We start from the raw sequence: 14,081 nt of genomic DNA on the forward strand, positions 1-14,081 counted from the left end.
ATATTGTATAGGTTAAGTCATTAAAGGGCAAATCTTGAATGCTGGACCCCTCATGGGAACTGTTGCTTAGGGTGATTTAAAAATCAATAGCATTTCTAGCTTATGAAGTAATAAAGACTATGGTTTGAATACTATAAATAGCATTAAAAATGCATTAATCTGTAACATGAAATATATCTTCCTATATGGTTATACGATTATCTGTCTGAAAAGCTACTAAAATAAGTCTTCACTACTTTATTGTTTCAAACTAATGACTTATTTATGAAGTGATGCTTTATATGATAGTCATTCCAAATACATCAAAAGATTTCATTAAAAAGAAGTCAACAGTCTCAGAAGCAAAGAATAGCTATGAGTTGGGGGACAACTAATAATGAGGATGGCATTCATCAGTTCAGGATACTGATCACGGGCACTCTATTACCTTGCCACACTTTGATGGACTTTCCATCATTGCCACAGGAATGCTTTCCATTTATAATCTACTTTCCTCTAAAATATTTTAAACTCATAAAAGGAAATTAACCAAACCTTATAAACAAGTCTAACGGAGGCAATACAATTCTCCATCATAAATACAGCAAAAACGGGGAGGGGTTATGAAGGGAAACAATTTCTAAATAATTCTTCTTCCAGAGTGTCTTCTGCATAAAATAAATATGGGGGAAAGGAGTTAAATCTCAAAATTTATGAAAACTCACAATTTAAAGCTATTATAAGTTCTTTTCACATATTAACTCATTTGCATTAACTCATTTGTTTGTCACCATAACTCCATGGGGTAGGTACTAGTATTACAGTTTTACATAGGAAGAAGCCAGGATAGAGGGTTGAAACAATTTGCAATGCTCATACACCTGGTAAGCAGTGGCACACAATCAGAACCCAAGCACTCTGGTAGAAATCCATGTTATTTACTACTATATAAGCAGCCTATCTCAAAGATTTTTGTAAGAATTAATATTGTAAGGTGTGTGTAACACTTGTTACATGGTTCTGGCCACTGGTACATGCTACAGGGGTACTTGCAGTGTTGATCAGTGTTGATGGAAATCATGATCAGAATGCAAGCTTTGGAACTGTAAGAGAATTTTCAAATCATTTGCACTTCTACAATTCTGTTTTCCTTCTGCTGAGCAAAATGTCCCTCCAAACTCTTCTTGAATTTTTTTAAATGTTTCTCTCAAGCTGTGTATATTATTAAAATGTGCCACATTGAATCTACAATCTGCAAATCTAGATTAAAACATGTGCCAATTTTCAGGACAACAAACTGGAAATCCCACCAAATTATCTGAAACCACAGTGATCTATTACCCAGCATAGAGTAACATCCTCCTGAAGGAATTATTTATATATTCCCTGAATGTTTACAAGATAAACTTATGCTACTTTTACTGCAATCACTCCAAATTCTCAGCAGGTTACCTTGAAAAAGAGGATGAGAGAAAAAAAATTAAAGTGGGTGGTACTGGCATTAACCAAAAGAGCAAAGAAATGCAGCAAACTCCCAACAATACCCTAAGGGCTCTGACTGTTCTGCAAAAGAAAGGAGAGCTGGTTGGTGGCCTTGAAGTCACAGCTGTCACCCTCCAAGCAGCACAGACCAGAAGTTGAGGATTCCAGGTGGTGTCTGTTGAGGTGATAGAAAAGCAGGAGACCTGAGATCCTGTTCCAAGAGCCTACTGTGACACTGAGGGAATTTCATGCCAACCAGAAATGCCTACATTCTAATAGCTTTCTCTTTCAACATATGTCCCTGTGCATCCTGATGGAGGCAGATGCCTAAGCTTGATGCTCTACACTGAGGAAGGAAAACACAGGAACATCCACTGACTGAAATTCACAGGGGAGTCAAGATTGCCAAGAATCAGTACCCAATCGAGATTAACCAGAATGAACCACGAACCAGGAACTGTCAGCAGTTAGAAACTCCACTGACTGCTATTCATAAACTAAAAGGAATTTTGCCTTCGTAGCATGTGATTTATTTGGAAGAAGCTTTTAGTGCTAACTTCTGAATGAAGCCAAGAAATACTTTATTGAAATGATCTGCTCTTCTACTAAGCTCAGTTCAAGAATCAAATCAGAACTCAATAAACTTTTGGATGAACTCAGCAAGGTAATTCTGGCCTTAGCACACACTCTGGTCTGGTTCAGAAGGAACAGTATCACTCTCCACTAATAGTCAGAATAAAACAAACAAACAAAAAACTTATCTTCACATTCTTTCTCCACCAAAGAAAATGCTTTTCTGCTAAGTTGCATATTTGAGAGAAAAAAAAATGACTAAAGGAACTTGGGAAACCAGCTTTCTATGTCAACTGACCAAAGAACATAAAACACACACTAATGACCTGTCCCAAAAAATTCAGTTACCAGTTAAGAAGCCTTGTAACACTAACTGATACACTCAGTTTATTTTTAAAACTAAGTGCTTTAGTATTTTTCAAAATAAATTTCTCAGCATTTCTATTAGTCCTATAGCAGACATCACCATTTGCTCATCCTTGCCAGTAAAACATTTCCTTCTCCATAAAAGGACAATTTTCTGCAATAACCACTCACTTCCCTCCTCCAGTGCCTTAACATTCCCTGAGCACACCTGCAACCCAGGTACACATTAAGGGTACATATTAAGTCTTTGCAAAAGCTATTGTCAACAAATTATGAAAAAGCTTGGGGTCTATATGGGGAAAAGATCAGAACAGGATTTCATTTTGATCTTTTGTTTATATGATAGCACCTTGGTCATAAACTGTTCTAACGTTGTTTGGCAATAAGCATCTTTAATTATGCCAGTTGGTTTGTTCATCATTATGTAATGCAGTCTGAAAGTCATTGCTTTCTTGGGTCTGCCAACACCATGCTCCTACCTCCCCCAATTCCATCACAGTTACCATCTAATGACTGAAGGGTTTATACCAATGAAAAACGTTGATTCTGTGGCAAAATGTGGCCCAGATTTTTAAACAAAATAGCGATTAAAGAATTTGCATAACCTCTTTAATGTGAATATAGGTTAATGTCTATGACCAAGAGGTGCTCGGTGTCTATGAGGTGCTTCGTGTTCTTAGCATGCACTGGTCACTGAGGTTTTACACTTTTCATAAAGAGATTTTAAAGTAAGGGATGGGAGAACTATTAAATAAATATATACTCCATTTTTAAATGTTGGATGTATTTTCTGTTTAGGCACATTAGCTAACGCCACATCTTTTCATACAGTCATTCCATTTATGAAAGCAGGAGCTGAATGAGATTGAAAAATGGCTCATCTGAAATCAATCAATGGCAACAGTGTACAGGGGGGAAGAGGAAGAGAATCCAGTTATTACTCATCAATAATATTTATATGCCTCTCCAAGTCCCCTGAATTTAATTACCTTACAATTTCACTATAGTGCCAAACTCTTCTCTAGTCTTAAATCTGTATTGGTTCTTTTATTGGCATCCTTATGTACAAGGTTATTTATAAGAAAAAATTTTAAGACCTACTAAAGTGAAAATAGAACTATAGTCTGACACACTCCTTGAGAGTAAAAGAAAACAAGCCCATTTTGAAGCAAAAATATAATGATTATCACTCAGTGGAGTTCTATGGGGGCAGGGTTTTGTTTATTTCACTGCTAATTTCTTGGCACTGAAATATAATTCTTGGCGCCAAAAATAATGCCAGGAACACACAGTAGGTGCTTAGCAAGTATTGTTGAATGAATGGCTCATAATAGACATGCAGGGTCACAGAGAAAAAAGGAAACATACAAGAATTCATCATCTTCAATGCCTATAGTGGTCACTGTTATTTACATATTAAATGAATCAAGAATATGAACACAAGGGCTGGGGATGTGGCTCAAGCGGTAGCACGCTCGCCTGGCATGCGTGCGGCCCGGGTTCGATCCTCAGCACCACATACCAACAAAGATGTTGTGTCCGCCGAGAACTAAAAAATAAATATTAAAAAAAAGGAAAGAAAAAAAATTAAAAAAAAAAAGAATATGAACACAAGATTGATTGATTGATTGATTGATTGATTGATTTACTTTTGCAGTGCTGGGGCTGCAACCCAGGGTCCTCATATGAGGTATGCAAGAGCTCTATTTCTGAGCCACACCTCCAGCCCAGGATAACATTCAGAATTCACTGAGCTTTCTAATGTGAAAGGGAAAGCGTGTCCGTGTATGAATTTGATGTTTTGAAGAGGGTGGGATGGGGAGGAATGTTTACATACAAAATATTTCTCTTTTAACACAGAATAATTCAGTAAAAGGTAGTATCAACTGAAATGCCATCTGATTCCAGAGTATCTATGCTCAGATAAAGATATTTTCATTATACTTTCTACTTATAGGACAATTACTAAATCACACATTAAAACAGGGAACTAAATAAATAGCTTTCCATTAGGATTTCCCTGAGTTTGAATTTTTCCTGTGTTAGATAAATTTCTGAAAAAAAATAAAAATAAGAAAAAACACTTCATCTGATAGTGGTTAGCCCAATTTTTTGTTAGCCCATACCAATGCATGCAACCAAAGTTGCAGAAATTCAACCAAAAAACGAAACTCCCATACAAACTCCTTCCCTGAAGGCTCATCACTTGCACAATACATCCTGGGGATCAGAAACCCACATGAGAGTAATAATACAGTATTCACAATACCAAGCTAATAATAAAACCATGTTGTCTGCTCAGTGGAGGGCCATGGTAGACCAGGAACAGATTTACATGCTTGTGATACACACTACTTTTGATCCTGACAACCAATCTTGAGAATAGTGTGCTACATGTAGGCTCACAGAGGTAAAATAACTGGTTCAGAATCAAGTGATAGAGCCATGATTTAAATGCTCTATCTACAGAATCAGAGATGGTAGAATAGGATTGCGTCTTTGAACTTTTTCTTGATTTACCTGATCACTTTCTGACAAAGGCATAAGCATACTGTTCAAAAAAAATTTTAATACTAATCACACTTATATGTAAATATGTGGCACTTTTCTTTCCCAAAGAGGAAATCTATGACAACTTTTATTCTCAAGGAGGAGAAATGGTCCTTGCCCAGAAACACATTAATTTGGTAAGAATCTGGCCTACTTCTGGATGTGCGGTCTACGGCTCTCCACTGCCCTTTTCAAAACAGCCTGGTGCTTAGAGTTGAAAAAATAAAAAGTAACCAACAAAAGCACATCACTAAACTCCATGTGTTAGCACCCAAACTCTCCCCAATTCAAAGGTACCAGCACCAATGTCCAAGCAAATCAAGGTGTCTCATTTGTGGACACACGGATGACTGCAAGAATAATTCTACCCATGAAAGTTCAACGGGGAACAGCGTTCTCAGAATGATAGCAGAGTCTGCTTCCACTTCAGAGCTAAGTCCTCAACTATGAACTTCTGAGTGTGGCAAGAGGCAAAGCGCAGGTGTAGGAGTCAAGGAGCCTTGGTTCTAATCCCGACTCTACCACATACTAACTTTGTAAATTGGACCAAAATTTGTTAACCTTTAAGATTCTCAGTTTGCTCACAGTAGTGGGAATTACAATATCAAGGCTCAGCAGATACAGTGATGGTGCGTGGGATAACACATAGATAACAGATAAAAATCTTCTCCCACCCCCTGGAGGACCCTCTTCATTGGTGTGCTGGAACAGTTGTTATGCTGTCAGAAATTTTATAAGCTGATTATTAAAAACAACCATTATTGAAAATTAAATTATATAAACTTAAATAAACTGCCCTTAAAGCAAAGTTAGTAAGGACTCAAAGCTTGTCACTTCACTTTACTGTTACCTATGCTCTTGAGACTTTATGTCTATTAAATCTGTCTGGTAGAAACTCTGCTTAATGGCAGGCAAACCCAATCTTATCAGTGATGTCACACTTGTGCTTGAAATTAGCCATGTTAGAAATATTTATATGCAAATTGGCAAACACTATAAATTAGAATTCTCCATTGGAAGGTCAATTATTAAACAGTAAATAGCACCCCACTGGTATTTATATGTCATTGTATCCCTTTCTGTTCCAGCATCTTGCATCTTTCCTCTCTACAGGTTATCTACACACACACACACACACACACACACACACACACACACACATGAAATTTAAACATTCCTCTAGTTAACATGTCTTTCCTTATTCCTGCATTTTCAAATTTATTAAAAAATGTTTCATCTCTGCTGAATTCTATACACTCTCATGATCCTCTCTTAAGTCAACTTTTGTGCCACCATAACCAAAAGACAGGACAAGAACAATTTTAGAGGAGGAAAAATTTATTCAGTACTCAGGGTTTCAGAGGTCTCAGGCCATAGATGGCTGACTCCACTGCTCTGGGTCCCAAGGTGAGGCAGAACATCATGGCGGAAGAGTGTGGAGGAGGAAAGCAGCTCAAGATGTAGCAATCAGGGCAGAGAGAGCTCTGCTCAACAGAAACAAAATATAAACCCACATCCTCAATGACCTACTTCTTCCAACCACACCCTGCCTGCCTGTAGTTATTACCCAGTTAACCCATATCAGGGGATTAAGGCACGGATTAGATCAAGGCTCTCATAACTCAAATCATTTCACTTCTAAATCTCCTTGTGTTGTCTTACACACGAGCTTTTGGGGGACACCTCATATCTAGATCATAACACACTCATTAAGTTTTTCATTTCAAAAATATCTAAGCAACTGCTATTAGACAGGCTCTGCATCTGAAACTGGGGACGCCACTGTAAGCAAACACAACATGATTCTACCTTCATGAAGTTCACAGTCACACTGCAGTCTAACTTCTGTCCCACCTTCATAATCTCCAGCCCTTTCCTAACTCCCTTTTCCTCCTACTTTTCCTTCTGTTAAAGAAAGAAAGAAAGAAAGAAAGAGAGAGAGAGAGAGAGAGAGGGAGGGAGGGGTGGGGGGGAGAGGGAGAGAGGGAGGGAGGGAGAGAGGGAGAGAGAAAAAGAAATTTGCAATTTTCCCACTTGCTTCATATTCTTTTCCTCCATGGCTCTCCACAACACATCTACATTTTCTCAACATTTTGACCCTTCACCCTTCTTTCCTCTTCCTTAGGAATTTCACACAATTGTTTTAATTTTATCTACTCCCAATTCTTAGAGACCCCAGTTCAGTTCTTTCCTAGCTTTCCCTTCTCAGTAACCCAGACCATCATCCACCCAAATGTTTAAGCCAGAAACCTGAAAATCCTTGTTTCCTTTCTTTCCCCCTTCCTCATCCCAAATATCAGCACATCCCATATTCACAATATCTCCTAAAGTCACCACATTGTTTTATCTCATTCTCTGTCACCTTCAGTCAAGATCCTTTCTTTCCTTGCCCAGCCATATAAAGCCTCCTAAGCCTTTTCTTTCTTTACTCTTGCCTTCCAAACACCATGCACCACAAAGAATCTAGAGAAAACCTTTTGAAAAGAAATGTAATCAGGTCTCTCCACATTTTTCAAATAAAACCTCCAATGTTTTCTGTTATGGTTTGGATCTAGAAATGCCCCTGGAAAAGCTCGTGTTTTGAAAGCAATGGTCCCCAGTAGAGCACGATTTAGAGGTTAAGCTTTTAGACCATGGTTAAATAATACAGGGTATAACCTCATCAGTGGGTTAATTCACTTGATGGATTAATAATCTGAATGGAGTACTAGGTGGTAACTGTAGGCAAGTGGGGGTAGATGGAGGAAGTTGGTCACAGGGGGTAAGGCATGGACTATATCTTGTCCTGGTTCCTCTGTCTCCCTCTCCCTCTGTTTGCTTCCTAGCTGCCATGAGCTGAAGTGGCTTTCTTCCATCATGCCCTTGTGCCATGATGTTCTGTCTCACCTCAAGCACAGGGCAATGGAATCAGCCAACCAAGGCTTTGAAACTAGGAACCAGAATAAACTTTTCCTCTTTTAAGTTGTTCTAGTCAGGTATTTTGGTCACAGCAACTAACACATCTTCTGAATGCATCCAGAGTACAACCCACACTTGCTTTTACGACAAATATGGCCTTTTATTTCCTGGGCCCTGCCCATCCCCAACAATATCCCACTTTCTCATCATTCTCAAGTTGAAACTTCTCTACCCAGATCTTTGCAGCGCTGGCTCCTCATCTCATTCAGCATTGAGGGGGCCTTCCCTGACCTGCCAACCAAATTCCCCCAGACCCACCAGTAATTCTTCATCACATCCAGCTTCACGCTCTGCTTAGCATTCACATTGTTCATTCATTGTTGAATGTTGTATGTCTTTCTCTGCAGAAGGAAGGCCATACAAAAGCAAGCAGGTAGTTCTCCATATTTGCTAGGACATTTCTGGTGCCTAGAACCTGTCTGACTCATGTCAGACACTCAGTAGACACTAATGAATCCAGCAAGCAAGCAAACACTCAAGCAATGAGTGTTAAAAAATAAAATATAGCAAAGCAGACTAGGGCTGTAGCTGTACAGTAAAGAGCTTGCCTAGCATGGGTAAAGCCCTGGGTTCAGTCCCCAGTAACGAAGGGGGTTGGAGGGATCACCAAAAATGGGAATTATTAAAAACAAAGACCCTGAGAGGATAAAGTTTCAATGGACCACACAGAAAAATAAGAATAGGAATCTAAAGTAGCAAAGTGTTAACAGTATGAACAGAAGTTCCATATGTCAAAATAACTGGGAGGCCATTCAGCTGAGGCTGCTCTAGCACCCTGCACTTTACATAAGCAAACCAAAGCACAACTTAGAGGAAATGTCAACATGAAACTCTACCTTAACCAATCAGAAATCATCAACTGATCTCTAACTAGGGACTTTCCCCTGGAATGATCTAAATAAGGATGCTGCCACACTTTAACCCATCAAATATTTCTCTGCCCTGCTTCTGTATTCGCCCTGTAAAGATCTCCTCTTCATTCCCCTGCATTAGCGCCTCAGACCAGCTGTGGTTTGGACTGGCAATTCACTAATCACTGCTCAAAGAAACCCTTTAAAACTGTGAAATGTCTATATATCTTTTAACAAATGTGTGCTAAATTCTGACTTGCCCATGGTTTGAGCTATTTGTGAAGCAATGTAATTTAGTGAGCACACCTGTGCTGAAAAACACTGCTAATTTTCATGGCTAAGTTAAAACATTCAAAAAAAGAAAGAAAAACAATAAACATTTCATACTCAATTTTCCTGCATCTTCTAAAACGCTAGAGGAGTAGAGTCCCCTGGACTTCCTCCCATACTTGGGCTGCACTAACTTCATGGCAAACAAAAAGAGCAGGGAAGAGAGGGGGTAGTGGGAGAGCACCTTCCTCCCCCAGAAAAAAGGTAGGTATCACAGACCACAGGTTATCACCCTGCATCCCCTAGTTATTCCTTTCTCATCCAATCTAATATAGGCTAAGAAGGAAGGGAGGAAGAAGGGAGAGAAGGAAAGGAAAAGCAGGGAAATGTGGAGAGAAGGGGATCTCAGAGAGTCAACTCAATGCTTTAATCTTCCAGCATCACAGGTGGCACTGTAAGATACTGGACACTGAAAACATGCACAGCCAAGAAACCAGGCCAGTACCTCATCAGGGACCACACAGCTCGCGGTGACACTGGGAATCCACTGCTCTTGGGTGCTGGTGGAAGTGAGGAATGGCAGCCACCCCACGCTCCCTTGTGAGGGAACCGCTGCTTCCCGTTCTCCCGGTGGGGGTGGGCTGCCAGTGAGGAGGGCTGGGGGCTCCCAGGCTGCTGTAGGCTATGCTGATGGATGACCCCGTTGCTCCTAATTGTGCACAGAAGGGAGGGGAAACAAAGTCAAACGGAATGACCAGGCTGGCAACCAAAACACCAGCACCCTGCCCCAACCCCCAGGTCCTACTCCCTCGAAGCAACCATCCCCAAGTCTCTGAGCCCTTTGCTTCTGGTAGTTACCACTATATATATATTTTTAAACATAATTACATTATTATTTCTTTTAATCAGTTTTACAGCTTATCATGTTGGTTTCCAGAAGATCAGAACTTAGTCCCCCGTAGGTGGTCACCAAGGCACCCACAGACACACACACTTCTTTACCCCTCACATTCCAACTATGGTCTTCTCATAATATTTGATTTTGGTGGTATTCAGGATTAGACATTATGATGATCTTATCAAATAATGTTCATAGCTGGGCCATCTGATGTACTCTTATTACATTTTCTATTATGAATCCTCTGAGATAAAATTCGTAATCACCAGATGGACAAGAATTTAAAAGTATGATACTTGCAAATGATGCCGAGAATATGAAACAAAGGAGATTCTCTATGACCGTTATAGTCATTTCACGAGCAATGACTCAGGATGTGACCCAGTGAACATGCTTCTGACCTAGCAGCTCCACTTCAACAGTTGTGCCAGGGAGAAAGCCTCGTGAATGTGTACAAAAACACATGCACAAGAATCTCACTGCAGCGGTTTATAAGAACATAAATGTGGATAGCCTGAACTACAAAATTAGAATGATGGCTAAATTATGATAATTAAATATTATAGAGTGGTAAAAATGAATGAAATATAGCTACATATATCAACACCGATGTATTTAAAAAGCCTAATGCTAAATGAAAAAAAAAGTGATAACATTCATGAAAAGTTTCAAAATACTATGACTTGATATTCACTGGTGTATATATAAGAAATAATGCCCTAGAAATAAAAAGAGCCAAATTCAGAATTATGTTTATAGGAACTGAGGTCAGAGAATGTCATTTTCTACATGTTAGAAATTACATCCTCATTAAAAAAAAAATAAAGAAAGAAAAAAAAAAGCTAACTTTCATGTGTTGAACTTTTCCTTTAAATGTTTTCTCCTAAAGGTGATGTCAAATAAAAGAAATCCTACTCCATTTATGTAGCCCCAACCAAGGTTTAGGAATAGATTACTCTTCTGAAAGGAAAATGCTTCCAACATTTACTTCTATGATTCCTTCTTTCCTGCTGCTGGATCACACAAGGAAAGACCACCTAGCACCAAGATGCTTATTCTAAATGAGCACATAAAGAGTAAAGAGGGGGGCAGACTCCTAAAGGTCTGTGCAACTCGGTGCATGTGTACCTTCTTACAACTTCATGAAATTCTCCAAGAGATGCATGATCCCCAAATGCTCAGAACCTCCGAGCTGGTGTCAAGAATCTCATGGTGCGTGAGCAGGGACATCCTGCAGTCTCCTAAATCCCTGTCCTATGCTCTTTCCATAGGGGCAGTGGTGCTCGGAGATCATTTCGCAGCTCTAGGGCCTCACATCAGATGTGGGTCCAATCCTGGTTGCACTTGGGTTGAGTAGCTGTGGGGAGGTGCTTTCTGAGCCTGCTTTTTCCTCTGTGAAATGAAGACCACAGTTTCTGAGAGCAAATGGTGTGGCACAGAGCCTAGTGCCTAGTCAGCACTCCAGGCACTCAAACTACCCAGGGCCAATTTCCTTGTCAAATGCTCCCGTATCCTGCCTACCACCTTTCATCAATCACCTGTGTAATTGTTTGATGTCTGTCTCCCCAGCAGCCTCTATGCTGTTTGAGGGAAGGAACTCTATGTGTCTTGCTCTTTTTCAGGCATAGAAAAAGCTATGGGATGAATGGGTAGAAAAAAGCATGAAGGAAAGAATAAATTCCTCCAATTACATAGTGCTGCTGGGTTTGAGAACTAAAAGTTCCTAAAAAATGTGCTGTGTACACAAATCAAAACTCTGTATCATCAGCGTTACTCCTTCCATGGAACCTCAAGCAAGTTTGTATGATGAGGGCAGATTACTAAAGAAAGAAAAGAGACAATTATCCTTTTTGAGAAAAGCTTGGTTCAACAATGACAGGAGGGAGAGAGAAAGGAAGGCAGTCAACAGAGGGTGGAAGAATCCCAAGACCAGAGGAGACAGGACTTTAGTGAGGGCATTCAAACAGCTCTGGACTGGCCTACAGGAGAAGGTGCATCTGTGATCAGTTGTTACAGCCCTATGTTGTCAGTGAGGCAAAGCAGGAAGAAGTTTGGAGACAAAGATGAGGTGATGCAAGAAGTGGGAAGCGAGAGGGATCCGTAGATTCTTCTCTGAAACATGGGGCAGGCAACTGAGATTACTCCCATGAGCTGTAAAAGCAGAGGAAAGGAATCCTCCCCTAAGTCAAGCAGGTCCTGCGGCTCCCAGTTTTCTTGGTGGGAACTTAGACAAAGTGATTACTGGGTTCCTTCCTTTTATATGTCTCTGAGATTGCAGAGACCTAACAGAGAGCAAAACTGTATTTAAATTATCTCCAAGTTCCACGCTCCCAGGCAGAAAGGTGATCAGAATTAAATGACTCACCCCAACCCAATGCCACTCAATAGCGTTGCTCACATCTTTATGTTAAGAAGTATAAAGAGATAGGGAATGGCACAAAGAAACAGGACTTTTTTTTTTTTAAATTCTTCATTTGACAAGGCAGAAGAATAAATTAGCCACATTTTTAAAAGTTCAAAAATAAGGGACTTATGATTACTGAAAAACAGGGTCTATGTGTAAAATTAGTAAAGTTGGTAATTATAGATTTGATAGAGGAAGAAAATTATGATATGAACTTGAAGTTTTAATATGCCTTAGTGATTCTTATCATCTACAAACCACTGAATAAAATGAATGTGCCTTAAAGTTTTTAAATGAAAATGGGTTACTAGGTAAGCTTGTTCTTTAACTGAAAAATGATAAGTAAGTATTCCTATATGGTTTCAACTCGCTCTTCATGGAATTTTAAGAGGCACTTCCTAAAACTCTTAAGTACTGTCACTACTAGACAGAGAAAACAGGCTCCAAGTGAGCAGTACTCTTCCATAGATAATACTCATTTGAATTCAGAGATTCAAAGCAAGCTGTCAAAACTATTAGTATTTGCAACCTCCCTGTGTGAATCAACCTTTTCTCCATAGGATGCAGCAAAAACAACCCAGCAGTCTGAACTTGTAGTTAACAAAGATACTTTTCAATTCCAAATTTGGGGCCACCCCAAATTGCATAGTCTTTATTGAACTTTATAAAACTGTGAAGAGGCTAAACAGATACAATGCATTTATCTTAATGAAGTAAGTGATGTTTATTGTATTATGGTCTAAGGTGAGACAAAGTACTTATATATTTTTTAAACGGAAGTGGGAAACCATCGTTTTTAGTCATTCTCTCCCTAGGCAGCGCCTAATGTCAGAACTGAACTTTAAAATGACTTACGTCGTGTCTTGCTTGTGGGAGAGGGAGAAGAGGTCATAAACCAAGCACACGCCAAACACGGTGATTCCCGTCTCTTTCACCAGCATCGCACAGGTCCCCAGAAACAAACTGAGCAGCAAGAAGAAGGGAGAAGCCGTGGGAGGGAAACATTCCCCAGCACAACACTGATCCAGACTCCTGGAAAACAGGTTGGATGTTCTTTTAAATTAAGAAATGTGGGTCACTAAGAAATATTACCTTGAAAGATAAAAGGTAGTCAATTTCATTGCATCCTAAGCAATTAAGTGAGTCAAGATTTCTTCCAGAGTATTCATCATGGAATTAAAATTACTAAGATGAAAAAAAGTTAATGGTACTCAATTTGAGTACTTAAATTATGGTACATATAAATTAGGATAAAATATGGCATGTAATAGTATGTAAATATGGATGTAAATTATGATAAAATATGGTATGTCATAAATGAACATTCAAAAGTCATTTAAAATGTCATCAGAGAGCTATAGTTAGAGAGAAAAGAAGACATTAAGTGAATACATTTGTAGGTGAATAATACAGGTTACTACACAACCTGCATGAGCTCTGGAGCCATGGTCTCTGGCTCAAATCACAGCTCTGCTGTTACCAAAGAAGTGAGAGAGCAAGTTACTTTGCCCCCTGTGCTTTGGTTCCCTTATGTGTAAAATGGGAGTCTAGCATTACGGGGGGCATTGAAGAAATGACTTATTACATGACAAGTGTTTATCATCACATTATTATGAGTGAAGTGGTTTTAGGTGTTCTATACACAAAGCAATCAGTACATAATTAATTAAATCAAAATATAGTAGCTTTTTTCTCTGGAAAGGAAAACCAAATATTCTTCACATTTTAATTTTCTTTTTGCTAATTAATA

At 39.2% G+C, this 14,081-nt stretch overlaps 1 protein-coding gene across 3 annotated transcripts in view; it reads right to left on the minus strand.

Moving 5' to 3' along the window:
* Window positions 1–14,081, minus strand: part of TMTC1 (transmembrane O-mannosyltransferase targeting cadherins 1) — a 260,026-nt gene that overhangs the window by 217,314 nt on the left and 28,631 nt on the right. For all 3 annotated transcript variants that reach the window (XM_081310209.1, XM_081310208.1, XM_081310207.1), the window contains exons 4-5: window positions 13,187–13,363; window positions 9,535–9,738 (exon numbers count right to left, since the gene is read on the minus strand). In XM_081310209.1, the coding sequence (XP_081166335.1) occupies window positions 9,535–9,738; window positions 13,187–13,363 (381 nt within the window). The remainder of the gene's footprint in view (window positions 1–9,534; window positions 9,739–13,186; window positions 13,364–14,081) is intronic.

This window comes from Spermophilus citellus (genome assembly GCF_964194105.1).
Source record: "Spermophilus citellus genome assembly, chromosome: 10".
In the NCBI taxonomy this organism is placed as follows: domain Eukaryota; kingdom Metazoa; phylum Chordata; class Mammalia; order Rodentia; family Sciuridae; genus Spermophilus; species Spermophilus citellus.